Source organism: Uloborus diversus, chromosome 4, assembly GCF_026930045.1.
Source record: "Uloborus diversus isolate 005 chromosome 4, Udiv.v.3.1, whole genome shotgun sequence".
Classification (NCBI taxonomy): domain Eukaryota; kingdom Metazoa; phylum Arthropoda; class Arachnida; order Araneae; family Uloboridae; genus Uloborus; species Uloborus diversus.
In genome coordinates this window covers 100,003,352-100,021,651 of record NC_072734.1, presented here as the reverse complement: position 1 = coordinate 100,021,651, position 18,300 = coordinate 100,003,352, and the positions used below count along the sequence as shown (strand labels likewise).

General features: G+C 32.2%; 1 protein-coding gene across 1 annotated transcript in view; it reads left to right on the top strand.

The window, feature by feature from the left end:
• The window catches only part of LOC129220726 (dynein axonemal heavy chain 3-like), a 157,256-nt gene that overhangs the window by 28,582 nt on the left and 110,374 nt on the right, over positions 1-18,300 (top strand). The window contains exons 20-21 of the mRNA XM_054855156.1: positions 1,043-1,244; positions 16,719-16,871. Of these exons, the coding sequence (XP_054711131.1) occupies positions 1,043-1,244; positions 16,719-16,871 (355 nt within the window). The remainder of the gene's footprint in view (positions 1-1,042; positions 1,245-16,718; positions 16,872-18,300) is intronic.

The following is an 18,300-nucleotide window of genomic DNA, read 5'->3' as shown; positions in this document are numbered from 1 at the left end:
AGATTTCTTATTGATGCTATACATCGATAAGATAACAAAAAGAACTCTAATGAATCCTAATCTTTTTAATGTTATACCATAATACCTGAAGCAATCGTCTGAAAACAAATTATTTGTGTATTGCTGTTCACAATAAAATGTTTGCAGGGTCTAGACACAACACATGACTTGATGGTGCTATGCTCTTTATACTCCTTTCAGATAGCTTAAGAAATGATGGCAACTCTTCTATGTTGCATCACAACTGAGCAATTAAATTATTTACATTAATGATGGAAAAAAGAAATAAAATCTTGTGATTAATTGGTTCATAGCATTGATACTAGCAATCTGAAATGGTGTGTGAAAATTTATTTTGAAAGGTGTATTATTACAATGAAAATGGTATTATGTGAATATCATGTCACAGTATAATTAACAGAAGAAACTTAAGAAATAATGTCCTATAATAATATTTTAAGATATAATTTTGACATATCCCTTTAAAACTAGAACTTTTTGCAGATTTTTTTTTTTTTTTTTTTTGGCAAAAGCACTTTATACTAAAAATAAAAAATTAAAACATATGATTTAGTTTTATTTTTTTTCAAAATTTATTTTATCTATTTCAGAATTTTGCAAAAAAGTTATGAAGTTACAAAAAGTAGCATCACTTTATACAAGAAAACAAAAGTTGTTAAAAACTAATCTCATTTACGAAGATCCGGACCTCCTAACTGTGTCCCTGATTCACATAATATTACCTTCACCTTTCAAGTTCACTTTCAGATTCAATAAAAGAGCATTTTAATAGTGCTCAGAAAATTGATCAATGGCTAATGTGTAAATGTCAAATCTGGCTTTTTTCTGTTTTGGCACCCCAAATATCATTGGCTTGCTCCTATTCTAATTTCATACTGTGAATGAAAAAAAAAAGAAACCTCTTTAATTCTCTTATTTTGTTTCTTGCATTTTGTTGACTTTTTCTTAAACTTTAAACTAAAATTTTTATTGATCATATTTTTGAAATTATTTGTAATCCCTCAAACGTCCGTTTCAACAGTTTGGCTGGGAAAATCGTTGCTACCTACAAGTTATGCTCTGAACAACTTTCATCACAACATCATTATGACTACGGGATGAGAGCTGTCAAGTCGGTACTTACTGCTGCTGGTAATCTCAAATTGAAATATCCTGATGAATTAGAAGCAATACTTGTTTTAAGAGCTATAAATGATGTAAATCTAGCAAAGTTTTTGGCTCAGGTGAGATTATTAGTTAGATAGCTCTAAGTTCAGTTTGTTTTAAAACGTTTATTTTTTTATATCAAAAAACTTGTTGATATATTTTTTAAAGAATTTTATTGTCCAACTCACACTTAGTGTCCTGGTTGTCAACCTGGATCTAATAACCTCTAATGCAAAGTACTTTTACTAAAAAAAAAGAGTTTTTTTTTTTATTCCCAGTATAGTTACATAATGTTCAAAAATGTGTACTCTAGTCACTGTCATCATTGTAAGAATCTAAAAAATATATATTCTTGTTCCAAATTTATTTTACCTTCTAATTCATTTCTTCCATCAGTAATTTATAAAACCACACTATTTGCATACACTATTTGTATGTCTTTTATTATTATTCGCATGCATTAAGATAAAATGTTTAAATGTGTTGAGGAGTTCATTGTTTCAAATGCTTTCTTCAGATATCCCTCTTATATGCATAAGCATTCTTTCCCCATGAGCAGCAGGACTTTATTTCCAACAGTATAAGTGCAAAAATACTGTAGTCTTCAGAATTAATCAGGCTTAATCTTGATATTTAAAGATAGATGTGAGTGTGCCTTGTACAAATTCAGTTTACCTCACATCTTTGCCAAATTTGTCACAGAGGTCTTTTGATGCTCAGGAATTCACACAAGGAAGTTTCCTTATGCAAATCCAGTTTTTGTCCAACCTTTGCCAAATTTGGCTCGCAGGTCGTTTGATGCTTAGGAATTCACAAATTCAGATAGGGGAGATTTTTTTCAGAAAATATAATTTCATAAAAAGAGTGTTTATGCCTATTGATAATGATGATTGAATTTGTTGAATAAAAAAAAGAAATCCAAAGAGAGATCTATTTTGAGTCGGAAAACTGTTCTTTTATGTGCTTGTTTGTTGAAGGGAAAATTAACACTATGTATTTTTTTTTAATTATTAATTAAGCCTGATTGTTGAACATGCAACACTTGACATAGTTTTTATTTTCAATGTAGACTGTGCAACTCCAGGCAGAGTGGATAGTTAAATATGTAAAATTTCCTGAAAATAAAAGTGCATGGACTTAACTCCTATGTCCATGAACTTCCATGCAAATTTAGCCCTGCCCGTGAGTGTAGTTAATGAAAGTTTTTTTTTATTATTTTGAAACTCTCAGGCTTTGATAAATGTAATATTATTAATGAGATATTTCACCATTCCTATTTATAATTTATGAAATAAAGGAAGTTCTATATTTCAAAAACTTTGATGGTCAGGAGGGCTGCCGAGAGTCAAGACGTGTTCCTTACTTATTGTTCCCTCTCCCCTATAAAACTCATAAAATTTACATTACTCTGGTTCTGTGCCCCCTCCCCCCTCCTTAACCCTCCACACACACAAGGACCAGGTCCCTAGTTTCCAACGAGGCTGACCTGGGGGCTTATTACGAGCTCTTCGGCTTCGACTTCGGGAAGCTAGAAATCTCACCTTTCTCATTCCAAACGAAGTCGTTAGGCGTATTACGAACTGCAAGTGAGAAGCATACTCACAGTGGGAAAGACTTGCCGTTCGGGAAAAATATATGACGTCGTTTTGTAGGCGTGTGTAAGATGAACCAATAAGAGATTGCAGCATGAAAATTTGAAATGGTGTTCTTTCTATGTGTTCTCGTTTCTTATGGATTTTCTGAAGTTTAATAGTGGCTTTGTTTTTTTGTTTTTTGTTTTTTTTTTCACCACATGTTAAACATTTTTTTATAACTAATGAAATTTCAAAAATAATTAGAGATGCAAAATTTCCGGAAATTTCGCGGCGGGAGAAAAAACAAACTTTGGTATTAAAATGGAAAAATTGATTTTTTTAAATTTAAAATGTATTAATTCATATATTTTATTAGAAAACGTTTAAAATTTTCAATATTTTAAGGTGTATGCAATCCATGGTATTTTTTTCTTTCAAACAGATATATACATAAAACTTTTGCTATTAAATTAAATTCGCCGCTAGCTTTCTTTTGTTCTAACTATCAGAGATTATTCAAATTAGACAAATTACACAGTGTAGCAAAAAAAAAAAAAAAATTCAAAATGCTTCTGACATAATTCTTGCTGATTCTTGTGTAAAATGAGCCCCGGAATTCAAATATGACCACAGTTTTCTCCCTACATGTCCCATTTTTTTAGAAATGGTGCCCCCTCTCCCATTTTTCCCCCATTTTCAACAGTTTAATAGCCTTTTATTTTTATTTGGAGGGAAAGGAAGCATAAAATTAGCCATTGATACTCTTCTGAAGGTCTAGAGAGGTGCAAGGTTCCAAAGTATGAACATTTAGACTAAGTCAAGAGACTCACAGTGATATTTCCCCTAAAATATTTCAAAAATCATCAAAACCCATATTTTTTGTCTAGGGGGTTTGTTTTACAATTTTTTCACTTATTTTGCGACCTAAAACTAGAGTGTAGAGCTTACTCCTCTACACTCTGTGAGCTCCATGTCAGAAAAAATTTTTATGAAGCCAAAAAAATTAAACAAAAAGAAAAAAAAGGAAGCATTGCATTTTTTTTCAGAGTCGCATTGCAGATCTTTAGTAAATAACCTTCCTCTGTTATTCAACTTGCATTTCCAGATACAGTGAAACCTCCCAATAGCGGACAGTCAAGGGACCAGAAGTTTTGTTCGTTATTGGGAGGTGTCCGCTATTAGGAGGAACTACTTAATTTACCTTTTTCAAAATGGCTGTTGTTCCCTTTTTAGAACACAATCGAAACAATTGCGAAAGGTTTACTACATTTTACGTCAAGTGTAATTAATCTGTTTTTTCTTAATAAAGGTATACTGACAGCACACACTTGTCTTGAAAAGCATTTAATCAATTAAAGTAAACAGTTAAAACAGTTTGACATCTCTTTTTTGCATTACCAACAGCGGCGATTCGGCGGAGCAACCCTCCCCCCCACACACACTTTTTATGGTTAATTTATTTATTTTATCTCAAGTATCACTATTGCATGATGCATGACAGTTGGCAATGTCTAAAAATTAAACAACCCAATGAAACCACGGCGCCATAAAGCCGACTACTACCGGTGCCGATCTGCTCAATTGCATCTCCTGAGAGCCCCAGTTAGAAAAAGCGCCCAATTTCCTCTTTTTTATCGTAACTTTTAAATTGTTATTAAGTACAAAATTCATTAAAATCTTAAGAAAAACGTACGTTAATTGTCAGACTGACATCAGTTTTCACTTAATTGCTTCAATACTCTCAAAACTAGCCGTTACAAAATTATGACTTTTATTTTCTTTTTCATTTTTTGCTGCCCGCAAAAAAGAACCATGCCTTTTAGTTCCTTTTTTTTCTGCCCCCAACTTTTAAGCCCCAATCGCTGCCTCTGCCCATTACCACCCTTTTAATTCTAAGTAACAGTGATAAGGAAATGACGGGGGGGGGGGATATCAGTTGTGGAGGATGAGAAGCTTTTTAATGCAAGCAGTTACTAAGATATTCTGTGAAAAGAAAAAAAAACAGGAAGTGCTATGATCGCAAGGGAAATTTTTTGTGAAATAACTGTCCGTTATTCGGAGTGTCCGTTATTCAGAGTGAATTACATGGAATGGCCTATATTGAGGGACTGGTACTTGCAAAAATGTCCGTTAATTAGAGGTGTCCGTTATTCGGGAGTGTCCGTTAAGGGAGGTTTCACTGTATAAGTATAATTAAAAATGAACTTAGGATATGCTTATAAAGTACATTAATGTATGGGGATTTATTTAGAAAAAATATCTCTCATGATTTAATTTACTTCATGTGAAAGTTACGGCTTTGTTTTGTAATTCAATGAACAAGACTTTAAATTCATTTCATTTTAAATTTAGCGTACAATAGTTTTAAAAAAATGTCAAAACCACATTGATATCTACACTAAAATGTAATATTTTTTGCAGTATGTTTCCGTATTCTGTTTCTGCTTGATGGAATAGTCAGTAATTTTGATGAATTTTCCCTCCCCTCTTGCATACAGTTTGATTTTTTTTTCTTTTTTCTTTTTTTGATAAATCAAGATTGCTTACTGATTTCCCTTTGCTAGGGCTTAATGTTTTCAATTTATTGTCCTTGTGATTGGCAGATAGCTAGTCACGGTGATTTAATATCATTGCGAAAATCAACCATCGGTTCGTTGTGTTGCTGAACGTAAATAGCGAATTTCGGGACCCCATTCATTAATTTAACTTTTTTATTTTTTTGCAGGCGATAAATCTTTTTGTAGCTTATAAATTCTTTTTTTCGTTTTATTTATTCAATTTTTTGACACGATAAATCTATCAATTGTGAGTATTTCTCATGTAAATAGACTCCTATTATTTTTGTCTTTTGCAAACGTCATTTTCTAATTTGTTTTTCGATGGTTGTTGTCTTTATTCTAATGAAAGTTATTTTATTTACTTTAGAAATGTTACGAGTAATTAATTACTTTTATTTTATAGACAAAAACATTTCTGCGTATTTTTATTATGCCTCGAAAGGTTTTTTTTATTTTTATTTTTGTATTCCTATCCTATTTCAAATTTGATTACGAAAAATACAATTTGACTGTCTCTAAATCAAGTTATTTATTTATTCCTTTGTTTTCCATTCGGTAAGGAGAGAAGCATCTTTCTAGAGTTGAAGTAGTTTTCTTAAAACAAAATTTATTTTTCAAAAAACAAAAAAGAAAAAAAAAGAAAAGAAACGAAAAGAAGAAGGAAAAAGAAACGTTTTGGTCGATATCATGTTTGTGCTCTCTGTTAGGCGTTATGTAATTCTAGCTCATTTGTTTTTAATATCGTATGAGGAAGAAAATCACAGAACCGAATTGCACCCCATCAATCTTTCCTCATCTAGTCAACAATCATTAGGTTAAAAAAGAAATTTAGAGCAAAATTTATAATTATTTTCAAAGGTTATCTATTTGTGAACAAAATCGCATTGAAAAAAAATTCTCAATTCAGAAGAAAATATTTTATGATCTGATTGTTGATAAAAAGAAAAAGAAAAAAACTGTAACAAACATTAATATTAAAAAAAAAAAAAAATTACCAAATTACTCAAGTTTTTGAAAAAAATGTTACCGGTGGGATTTGAACCGACGATCACGCTAGTGCAACGCGCGTGCTTATACAACCGTGCCACACGGGAGCACAATCTTACCGCCCAAATACAGCCTAAACCCTTTGAATCATACGCTACTCCAGCTACTCAAGTTGTGTATGCATTAAATGAGCTGTTTAAGTTTACTAAATCATTCAATTTGCACGTCAGTTGATATTAAGTAAATGTGGAAAGTTATTTCCATTTTTATTGTTATGTTTTTGTGTCTTCTTGACTTAAAAGCTTTAAACTGAGAGCATATATATTCGAATAACATTGTTGATTTTTGGCTACAGGAATCAGTTGTTTTAGTTCAAGGGTTCTAAATGTTTTAAATCTTTTTCTTTCTTTCTTTTTTTATCTTTAAGTTACTTTTACGGAAAAGTAGGGTAACATAAAAAGCAAAATTGTATGTAATTCGACCTGGGGAATCCATTGGTTTAGTTACGTTAATAATGTTAGTTCTATAAACTATTTTCAGAGCGCTGTGTTTCATTTTATGTGTATAAAAAAGTTGCTTTTTTGAAGGGTTCAACATGTAAGACTCTCCAGTTAGATGCAAAACGTTTTAATTGATTGCAATGGCAAAATACAAAAATCGTGCTAACACTAACATGTCCGCCATATTAAAAAAGTTCCATCTCACTGTATCTCACCACGATCTCACCACCTCTAAAGCGAATGAGTAAAAAACCCGAAAACGGGTTCTTTTTTCCCGATTCCGTACAGCTCGTAATAAGCCAACAGTGCACGCGTCGGGAAATCGCCTGCTTTTCCCGATCTCACTCCCTTCCGAAGAGCTGGTAATAAGCCCCCTGATCTCTTGTCAGCCTGGATGGTCAGCCAGAAGTGCATGTTATATTTTTATTGCATTCTAAATAATTTATTAATGCAATTGTGGTAGTAGATTACTCAGGGGTGCCCATCTAGGTGGGATCATGAACTGCGCCATTGAAATTTTTATGGGGGGGGGGGAGGTTGACAAGTATTTTTCTCATTTTTTAGGGGCTCTTGCTTTTGTGGGGTCTTTGTGATATTTAGGGAGGGGGGCTCTTGCTCTTAGAGGGCACACCCCTGGATTACTTCTTTTGAGTTGGAAACATATTTATTGTTTAAAACATCTTACATAATCAGGGGTCTGGCCAGAGCAAATTTGGGTCCGTTAACGGACCCTTCACAAAAATCCGATCAATCAAAAGGGACCTTTCACAAAAATCCAATCAACCAAAACGGACCTTTCACAAAATCCCGATCAACCAAAACGGACCCTTCACAAAATTCTGATAAACAAAAACGGATCTTTCACAAATTGTTTATTGAAAGAGCAAATCTCAGATTAAAGTAATACAGCATATTTCCTTTTTAAAAACGATAATGGTTGGAACCTTTTTTAAAGTTAAATTAGAGGAATCAACTTCAACAAAATCAGCTAATTTCGCAAAAGAAAAAAAAATCGGCCCTCTTGTGGTGCTCCTGCAAGCCATAAATAATTACTACTAATTACTACGGCCAAATAAATATAATGCCTGTTGTTGGTTTCTTTGAAAGAAATTAACAGCTGAAAGTCAGTTTGGTTTATAATTTTGCTTGTTTGTTTTATGCAGCGATGTTGTTGTAAACTTCTTTGAAAAAGCGTCAACATTCTCTGAATAGGCGTAGTAAGCACTTTTCTCCCCACTCATGATTTAATAATCAATAATATACAGCGAAATGAACTTAGAACTGCAAAGGGTAGTAGGGGGGGGATGTGATCGCTTCAGATAGTGTTACCAAATTCAAACTAATCACCACTTAGCGTCAGCGTCTAGCACTTAGCGTCTGGCGGTGGGTGCGATGTTAAACTGTTATTTTGGGAGAAAGTTATATGGGTTTGATTTTTCGATGCTAAAAAGGATAATTAACTTAAAAGGAACTCTTTTATTTACCTTTTTTTTTTCTATAGATGCCTACATTTTGAAAAACGAAATCTTTTTACATCCGATATGAGAATCATATTTCATTCTTTTTTCAAGCTAACTTCGCTTTATTAGGATGCAAATAAATGAAACGGGTTCTTTATTTTTGTAACAAAGCTTATTTCAGGTATTTAAAGCGGAATTCCATTTTCTTTTATGAGTCGATAATTAAAATGCTGAATCGATCGTTTATTTTTTATTTTATTTATTTATTATTATTATTATTTTTACTTCAACTGTGTCCAGATATTAATGATATGTTTATCATAGGGCTCTAAAATGCAATTCTAAAATAATTTTATCCAAAATATTTATTTTACAAGCCGTTTTTATACTTTTGATGCCTTCACTTTGAGGATTGCAATCTCTTTGCATCCGCTATGGGAATCTGATTTTTCGCATTTTCGACGTTTAGTACGCTTATAGTTAAGAAGTAAACAAATAAAATATTTTTTGTTTTTGTAAAAATCGCAGAATTTATAAGTTTTAAACGAAACTCTGTGCTCTTAAACAGTGTCTTAGGTTAAAAATTTAAATGCTGAACCCCTGACTGAATTTTTTTTTCTTACAGTTGTTTTAAATACTATACAAATAACATTTCTATTATAATTTAACATGATGTAGAATGGTAGATAAATATTGATACTTGAGGGGTGCCCATCTCCCAGTGAGCGATGCCTCTCTCCCCCCCCCCCAAATACTAGAAAAGCACTAAAGAAGGATATTCTCAACAGAAAAGAGGGAAAACACTCAACTTTAAGTGTCAATGATGCAGTTTCCACCATCTCAAGAGTCTAAACTTTCGTTTTTGCAAAAAAAAAAAAATATTTTTTTGCAAAATTATTTGATTTTTCACAAATTTATTTGATTTTTCACAAAAAAGGACCCTGTGAAAAATCCTGGACAGAACCCTGATAATAATTGCTTACAAATAAAACATCTGTTAGTTAATAATTATAAATAAAAATATAAATGTGTAATCTTATATCTTTAAACGAGCAATTCTTGTGACTATATATATATATATATATATTAGGGTGCATCATTTGCTCGACTAGTCTAGAATTGTTTTGTCCCTAATTTAAAAATGTTCTCATACCACTAGATAGTATTCCTATGAATTTTTATGAAAATCAAAATTGATTTAGGTATCCCACCTCAAGCAAGAAGTTTCTTTTTTATGGTAAATGAACAATTATAACATCAAAAGTGACTCAAAGTGCATTACTAAGAAATAATTTTTAAATTATTTAATTTGCATTGTACTTGTGTTAACTTCAACTGTTACCATTTTTTCAGTAACTTTCCATAACATCTTTTGTAACTGTAAGTTTAGGTTCACTATTTGTTTTCAACTTTCTACCGTTTTCTTCTATCATACAACTGCTAATGCTAGTTCTTTACGTTTTCTTCTTGTTATTCTTGTGCATATGTGTTGTAAACCACTTAAATAAGTTGATCTATACTATTTTATATCATAAGGTCTATGAATTTTCGAAAGTAACATATTTTGAAATCTTTCAATAAACATGAGTAAATCAGCTGCTGTTGAACCAGTGACATTTTCTCCACAAACAAAGCCTTGTTCATCTGTAGAAAAGGTAAAAGTCGAAACCAGACAATCTTCAATGGTATTTGGACTTGGAATAACTCAAGAGGACTCAGAATTTAAGGGCTCACGTTTACCCACTAGCTTGCAAGTGCTTCGCTGCTTGATGCATCATCTTGAGAAAGGTGCCGATCAGAATCTTACCAAATGGGAGTCTTCAAAACTTGTCTTGTCAAAAATATCTGATTTCTATGCAAAAGCAAACATTCCAATGATTACTGAAAGTAAATCCTGTGAGAAAATACTAAAACTTCATGAAGATAACACAAAATTAAAAGCAATGCCTCTTCAAAGAAGAAATACAACAAATTCCATTAATGAAGTCAAGAAAATGGACGAAGAATTAGCTAAATCTTTTTCATTATGGCCTAAAAATGTAGAATGCCTTATAAAAAATCCAGAAGATTTAGCTTTTCTTCAATCTATGAAAAGTGATCATCTAGCAACCTTTGGCTCACACGATAAAATATTACACCAAAACATTAAGTGTCAGGAAATGGGTGAAATATCAAAAGCAGCATTTTGTGAAAAAATAGCCAAGGAAACAAGAAACTTCAATACAAGTTTTAATTCATCTATTACTGATGAAATTGAAAGAGATGAAGATAGTGATGTAAGTGATACAAGTGATGAGACAGATCCGAGAGATCAGATTTATAATACTCATAATACCAGAAATCATCATCGTACAATACGAACTGGTACATATGCTTTTATTCCACATGATATTATAAAACGACCTGATGTTATGTCATTAGCAACACGTTTAAAATGACACCAGCACAGCAAGCTTCATACACTAAAATTTTAACAGCAGAAGCAGGTGGTGAATCATCCAAAATTTCAGCATCATATGCAACAACAGACAGAGCAAGACGATCAAGTGTCAGAGACATTGTCAAAGCTTGTAAGGATCAATGGAATGGTTATGATTTTGCAACTTTGCACTGGGATTCTTAACGCTTACCAACTTTAACAAATCAAAATATTGAAGAAGAAAGGCTTACAGTTATAGTAGGTAATTCATATGAAGTTAAGCTTCTTGGTGTACCAGCATATCCAATAGGAACAGACAAAAATAAAAAAAAAAGGAGATCATTGCTAATTTAACAACTAATTTGCTAAATTCATGGCACTGGTCTGACTCAATAGGTAATATGTCGTTTGTAACAACTGCTTCTAATACAGCACATATAACTGCAGCATGTGTAGCTATTCAAGAGCGTTTGAGTAAAGCTCTCCTGTGGTCAGCTTGCCGTCACCACATTGGAGAAATTATATTGTCACATGTGTTTGATGATTTAAAAATTGAAGCATCGAAGTCACCAGACATATTTGTTTAACAGATTTCGCAAACATTATACATTACTGCAGTTTGTGGAAGAGTGACGCTGATATACCTATAAATTTATCCAAATTTGGTGACAGTTCATTCAGTGAGTCCACAAGAAGATTAATTGACGAGTGCAAAAACAATGTTATTAAATTAGCTAAATGAAATGTTGTGTTTTGCGGAGGTGACTACTTAGAATTTGTTCAACTTTGTCTTTTATTCTCAGTGAGCCAAAGTGACGAGCCAAATGAGATAACTGCAGCAGACTTTAAATGTCTCGGAACTTTATATAAAGCAGATGGCAAAATTAATTTATTCAATCAAAATTTGCTTATTTCAACATCAAATCCAAGAACTACCAACTGGAACAATAACTACACATCAACAAGTTTTAAAATTTAGAAATTTTGTTTTGTCACTTTGGTATATAGTTCATATTGGATGATGTGCAATTCTGTCTTCGATGCACCATGGAATGACTTGCAAATCTTTCATTTACTTATAAAAGTATTATTAATTCAGAAATTTCTGGAAGTGCAATTAATGCTTTTAAAAATCACCTTTGGTATCTGACAAAAGAAACTGTACCTCTAGCACTATGGAGTGATAAAGTGCCTGAAGCAGACTGTCGTGCTCTTGCTGACAGTATATTAGCCAGTTTATTAGCCAGCTAATCTTTCTAATCCAAAATACAGATTCGGCATGGGATTTGGAAAACCACAGTTTCCAACAGAAATTCGTTTTTCTTCAACACTGTCTGATTTTGTTGGCATTGATTCCTGGTTTTTATTTTTAATTTTGAAGTTACATTCAGAATTCATGGTGGAAGATGTTAAACAATTGTATTTCATATCGGACTTCAAAAACTAATTTGGAAGGAATAAATGTAGTAAACGATTGTGCTGAGCGAGGAATAAAGCTGACCAATGACTTTTTAATATCAGCCAAAACTGAAGATCCTTACCAGAATATATTACAAGTAGTTGAGCATGATCGAAAACAACTGCCAAATCTTCGCAAAAGGAGGAAAATTGATTAAAAGCCAACTTTTAAGCCAAACTTTAATATTTAACAAAGTAATATTATGAAATATACAATAAATTAGCTTCAATAAATCAAATAATTCTATCAATAATTAAATAAATGTAAAAAATTGCTTAGTGTGTTATTTTTCTGAGTTTTCATAGCTTTCAATTGTCAGGAGGCACACATAGACATTGTTCTAAGTGGGAAAAATTTCACACAAATTATTAATTTTGTATGTAGAATAAAAGTAGCTTAGGGACAAAGCATTTGTAAACAAAAAAAAAATTGATGGAGCGTATAATGCACCCTAATATATATATATATATATATATATATATATATATATATATATATATATATATATATATATATATATATATATATATATATATGTCTATGCTAATATTATGAAGAGAGAGGGCGGATTTTTGTGTGTTTATATGTTCCAGGTAATCTCCAGAACCACTGCACCTATTTGAAAAATTCTTCCACTACATGAAAGGTGCTTTCTTACTGAGTGACATAGGCTATATAGCTTCGAAAAATCCAATAAATAGTTCTTTTTTTATTATAATTTAGGCACAAATTTCACATAAATTCCCGAAAATATGGGAGGGAAAAATTACTTCCACATATTAATATAATATATCGTTAAACAGGGTAGAATTTTCCACTTTCTAAACAAGTTGTTTCAATGCTCTAACTTAATTAGGGTGGGAGTAATTTGTGTCTTTAGCTCAAACTTTTTTAGGCTTAGCTGAAATTTAGGCACTACTTTCTTCATTAAATCTATCAATAAAAAGTGAAGGAATTGTCCCACAGTTTTCTTTTTGACACCATTGGAAAAAGAAACATTTTTTACTCCAGATCTCTCTCGTCCTATGGCCGAAAAGCTTATCTTTTATCTTCAAAGGAAAAAAAGTTACAAGTGTTTTTAAACCAAATTTGGAAAATGTCATTTTGATTCAGGTTGTCAACCATTTTATTTTTGCGTTTCCACAGTTACGCTTTATGAATTCCTTGTTTCTTTCCTTATTTTGCATTTAATTTCTTTAACTTATTTTATTTCGTGTTTCCATGGTTACACTTTTAAAATCCATCTTTCGCGTTTTAATTTCTTAAAAGTATTTTAATATCTGTCATCATTGTTTGGAAGGGTAGTTTTGCATGGTGTTTTTGCTTTTATTTAAGCCTGATTGTTGAATATATGTCACTTGACACAATTTTTATTCTCAACGTGAGCTGGGCAAAGCCAGGCAATGCAGCTCTTAATATATAAAGATTTGAAAGCTACTGTTAATGTGATTTTATACTTTTTTGTTTGTTAGCAAAACATTTATTATTGCCAAAGAAAAAACTTCCGCTTCACTTGTAAAAAGGCTGGGTTCTGGTAGCGTGGTCGCTTCGCGCATTAGGTGCTGAGTAGTTCAGTATAGGATTATTGTTTTAGAGCAACTGTAAATGTAATTCGTTGTTTTGAAGATTTGTTTTGAAACAAAGGAAACTTTTGATTTGTTTTTATCCGAGTGAAAGGTACAACATTTTCTTCTTTTTTTCTGATGATGATTTTTGAATGTTCCACTGGATGTTTTTTTTTTTGGATGGATTATGATAGCATGGTTGCTGGGCGAGTTTGGCGATAAACAATAGAGTTGCAGAACTTCTTTTACATTTGAAAGAAATTATTTGATATCTTTTTTTTTTTGTTTATTTGGTGAAAAATTTTAAATTGCAGTAAAAACCGCTTCACTTGCTAAATAGAGTTTCAAAGCAATAGTAAATCTAATTTAATGATTTGACAAAAAGTTTTAAATTTCAAAGAAACTTGATTATGTTTTTTTTTTTTTTTTGAAAAGGTGTGTACGCATTTTATACAAAGTAAAATGATCATTTCACATCAGAAGGGGAAGGGCGACAATTTTTTTTATTCAATGGATTTCCATTATATTTTTAGCACGGGTATCGCTGTGCGGTACTGCTAGTATATATATATATATTTCTTATCTCGGAAACGGTTCTAACGATTTGGATGAAATTTTAGATTAATTGTAGTTTTGCATTCTAAGTTTATCTACGTTTGTGTTTCTTCTGTAAAAAAAAAACGCAAGTTTTTACAAAAAACAGTTTTTCAATATAAAGTCTAATTATGTTAAGTCTTGAAAAAAACACATAAGGCAGACGATTTGCAATCATAACTATGAAAAATTGTCTCTTCTCGCTTTAAAATTTTAAACTTGTTTAGGTTGCTAGACTTGGCTGATATTAGCCACTTTGGTTAAATTCAATCACACTTGGCTAAAAACAAATTCAAAAGCATTATGTAAGTTGATGTACTTTGATGCAGAGATCCATGTCATTTTACTGGTGCTTAATCTTCAATCTAGACTAAACGACTTCTCCGAAGCTGTAATCTTGGTTGATTCCAGAACAGCTATTCAAGCAGTTACAAAGATCTAAATCACCAAATCAAATATCATCTCAGAAATTAAAAAGAACGTGATTCTTCTACGAGCTGCAAATAAGAACATTATCTTCCAGTGGGTTCCCTCACATGTGGGCATCTGTGGAAACGAAATGGCTGACTCCCTGGCCAAACAAGGTTCTTCAGATTGAACTGTCCCATTCTCAGTGAGTCACTTACTCGTTTTTGCAAAAACCAAATTCGAGATCAACTTATGGTCATAAACAAAGCCAACTCAAACAGCTAATTTTGGGCCGAAATTCAAGAGATATGGAGGACCCATTGTAATAAACCTTGAGCGGAAACTGGCCCTTTTTAGGCTCTCTACAGGTCATGATTGCCTGGCTGAGCACCTCCACAAGATAAGTATCTTAATATCTAGTACCTGTCTAATTTGCGGTTCTGGCAACATAAATGCTACTCATCTTCTCTCCTGCTCGAAACTGGACCCAACTGATCAAAAACTAAAATTACTTGGAAAGCTTTATTGGTCTGCGCGATCTGTCATGGACTCCTTGAAATGACTTTCTCTTTATTTCTGCTACAACTGTGAAATCCTCTAATTTACAGATTTATTTTTGATTTTAAATTGCTACTTTTGTTGCATGTTCAATTGTTTATTGTAATTACTTTTCCTGTTCTTGACTGCCTTTTAAATGGATTAATATCTTCTTTACTAATAATAAAGGAGGAATTCTCTCTGTCTGTCAGGATCTCTGTGACGCGCATAGGGCCTAGACCATTTGGCCGATTTTCATGAAATTTGGCACAAAATTAGCTTGGGGGTGTGCACCTCGAAGTGATTTTTTGAAAATTCGGTTTTGTTCTTTTTCTATACCAATTTAAAGAAAATTTTTCCGAACAAATGATCACAACGTGGAATAGTAAATTATGAAATCATCATAATGTGGAACCGTAACATGGGCGAGCCATTTAACATAGCCAATTAGCGAGAAATTCATCATCCTTTATTTGTTATTGTACAGGCGAACCAAATGACCTTTTAATTTTCTACTATGGGCAAAGCCATGCGGATGCCACTAGTTCTGAATGAAGCCATATGTAACTACATGTAAGTCGATGTAAGACTTTTTTTTTAAGCAAAACTATTCTGGACCATCTTATTTTATTTTATTTACTTATTTTCTTTTTTACACTTTAAATAGTTTTATATGTTTTTTTTAAATCACGCATCTAAATTTTATTTCGAAAGAACATATGTCTTGAGACTGTTTATATTTTGTTGTTATAATTTGTTGGAGTGGTTTGTGGATCATCAATTTTTATGGATAGCATGCTGTACGTAGCATTTTCAGGCATAAAAGTGACCAACTACTCTAAAAGTACTTATTCAAAATGAAAATCTCGATTGGGATAAAATCGTGAATCGCAACATAGTATGGAGGGAAGTTTTGGGTAGAAAACCATAGTTAAATTGGCTCTAAGTTCAAAATCTTTTAATTAATGACCGGAAAATTGTATAGTGGGAACAAAAATGTCACAGATAGTTTAAATAAAAATGTTGATTTAATTGCATTCAGAATCTTCTTTGGTACTTTAGTGTTATAAGAAGGTCGCCGCGCATTTTCAATCCATTTTATCATATTTATTGACTCCATGTTTGGTCTTAGAAACTACTTTTTTGGCAATACCATGCTCTAAATATTTATACGCAACCAGCTCAGAGTTTCCCTAGGTGGATGTCTGTGAGGGAGAGGAGACCTATATTCAGTAGTAGGCTTCTTATAGCTGAAATGATTATAATGCTGATGAAGCGTTTGCATGTATATCTCTCACTTCTTGAAAGCATATGCATATCCAACCCCTGGGGAGAACCTTAATATTTCGTTAATGTGATGCTTTTCAAGTATATTGAAAAAGTATCGAACCTTAGAAAACCACGAGTTAACAAAAAATATTTCTTTTGGCTTGGAGGTCCAGGTACTAATAACAATGTAATTAAAAAATGAAAGTTTTATTTTCTTCCAGGATGTTCCATTGTTTGAGGGGATTATATCTGATTTATTCCCTGGAGTTATTCTTCCCAAGCCAGACTATGGCGTTTTATACAAAGCTCTGAATGACAATATAGAAAAACAAAATCTACAACCTGTGCCTTGGTTCATAAATAAGATAATTCAGGTATCAAACATTTTTTCTTCCTCAGTTATTAAGAAATTTACAGATGCTTCCCAATCGCAAAATACAAAATGATGATGCAATACAAAATATCAAATTCAAGTTCTTCTTGTTTCTTTGTTGTGTTTTATAAAATTCTGGCTGCAACCAGAACTGTAATTAATTGCAAAAGAGAAAGGCAATTTCATTTTTCGCATCTGCAAAAAAAATCACTGAAATATTTGTGAGAAATGCACATAATGTCTAAGGAATAAAGGCGATTATATATCAACATGTTATGATTAAGGGTGCTGTGAAGAGGAATTTAGTGCTATCCCCCCCCCCCCCCCCCCCGAAAAAAGAAAGAAAAGCAAACTCCACTGATTTTAAGCCATATTTGCCAATTTGAGTTATGGCTAAAAACCCCAGGGGAGATTTCTAGCTGCCCTAGTGACTTATAATCATCCTTATCATTTTCATATTAACATTTGACAGCTTTTTCTAAAGTTAACATTGCAGCTTAGCTTAATTTACCATATTTTTACCAATTAATACCAACTAACTTCTACCTTTCAATCACATTTTGCACTAAGGTTCCCTCTTGTAAAATTTCATAGTGAAGGCAGCTTTTTCTTTAGACTTTCTGCATAATGAAATACCACTAAACAATTTAGCTTGACACAGTACAGCCCAATGAGGCTCCTGAGCCATTACCAAATAGAATCAGCCCACTTAAAAGAGCTACTGCTGATTTATTTACACATATATGCAATGCAATTTAAGATATTTTTATTGGAAAGTTGTATAAAGCTTTGACTAAAATGTTTGACACCTTGCAACTATGCATAATGTGTGTGATGGCAGGTTGTTCAGCAAGTGTGTGTTAAATTTAAAAGGTTAAGATCTCTGAACCAGAAATAAACAAATAATTCATTTGTAACTAACAAAGAATGAAAAAATGAGAGTTACTGTTAGACCACATATTGTATGTAATTTGACAATTGGTAAAGTTAAGACGATTCCATCGGAATGAATCTAGCAGGGGAGAAGGAAAAATAGGGGTTTTGATGCACAAGTTTCATAATTCCACTAGGGCCTTATTTATTTATTTATTTATTTTCTTAATTGCGGTGAAAATGAGTGCAAACAAAATGAGTTTCTATATAAACAACAAAAAGAAAATAAAATGTTTTCATTCGGTTTGGAAATTTAAAAACAAAATCCTAAGCTCAAAACTATGTTGTAAACAAAATAAATCAATTAATTTTTGAGTGATAATGTAGATCAAATATAGTTTTGATTTAAAAATTATTGCATTGAATAAATTGTAATTTTTAAAAAACTGAGTCGAAATAATTAAAAGACAAACATGGACATCTGTGTCAGAAAAACTATCATCCCTGAAAGGTAATAGACACGTCCATTTCCGCCTGTAAACCGGACATTAGCCTTT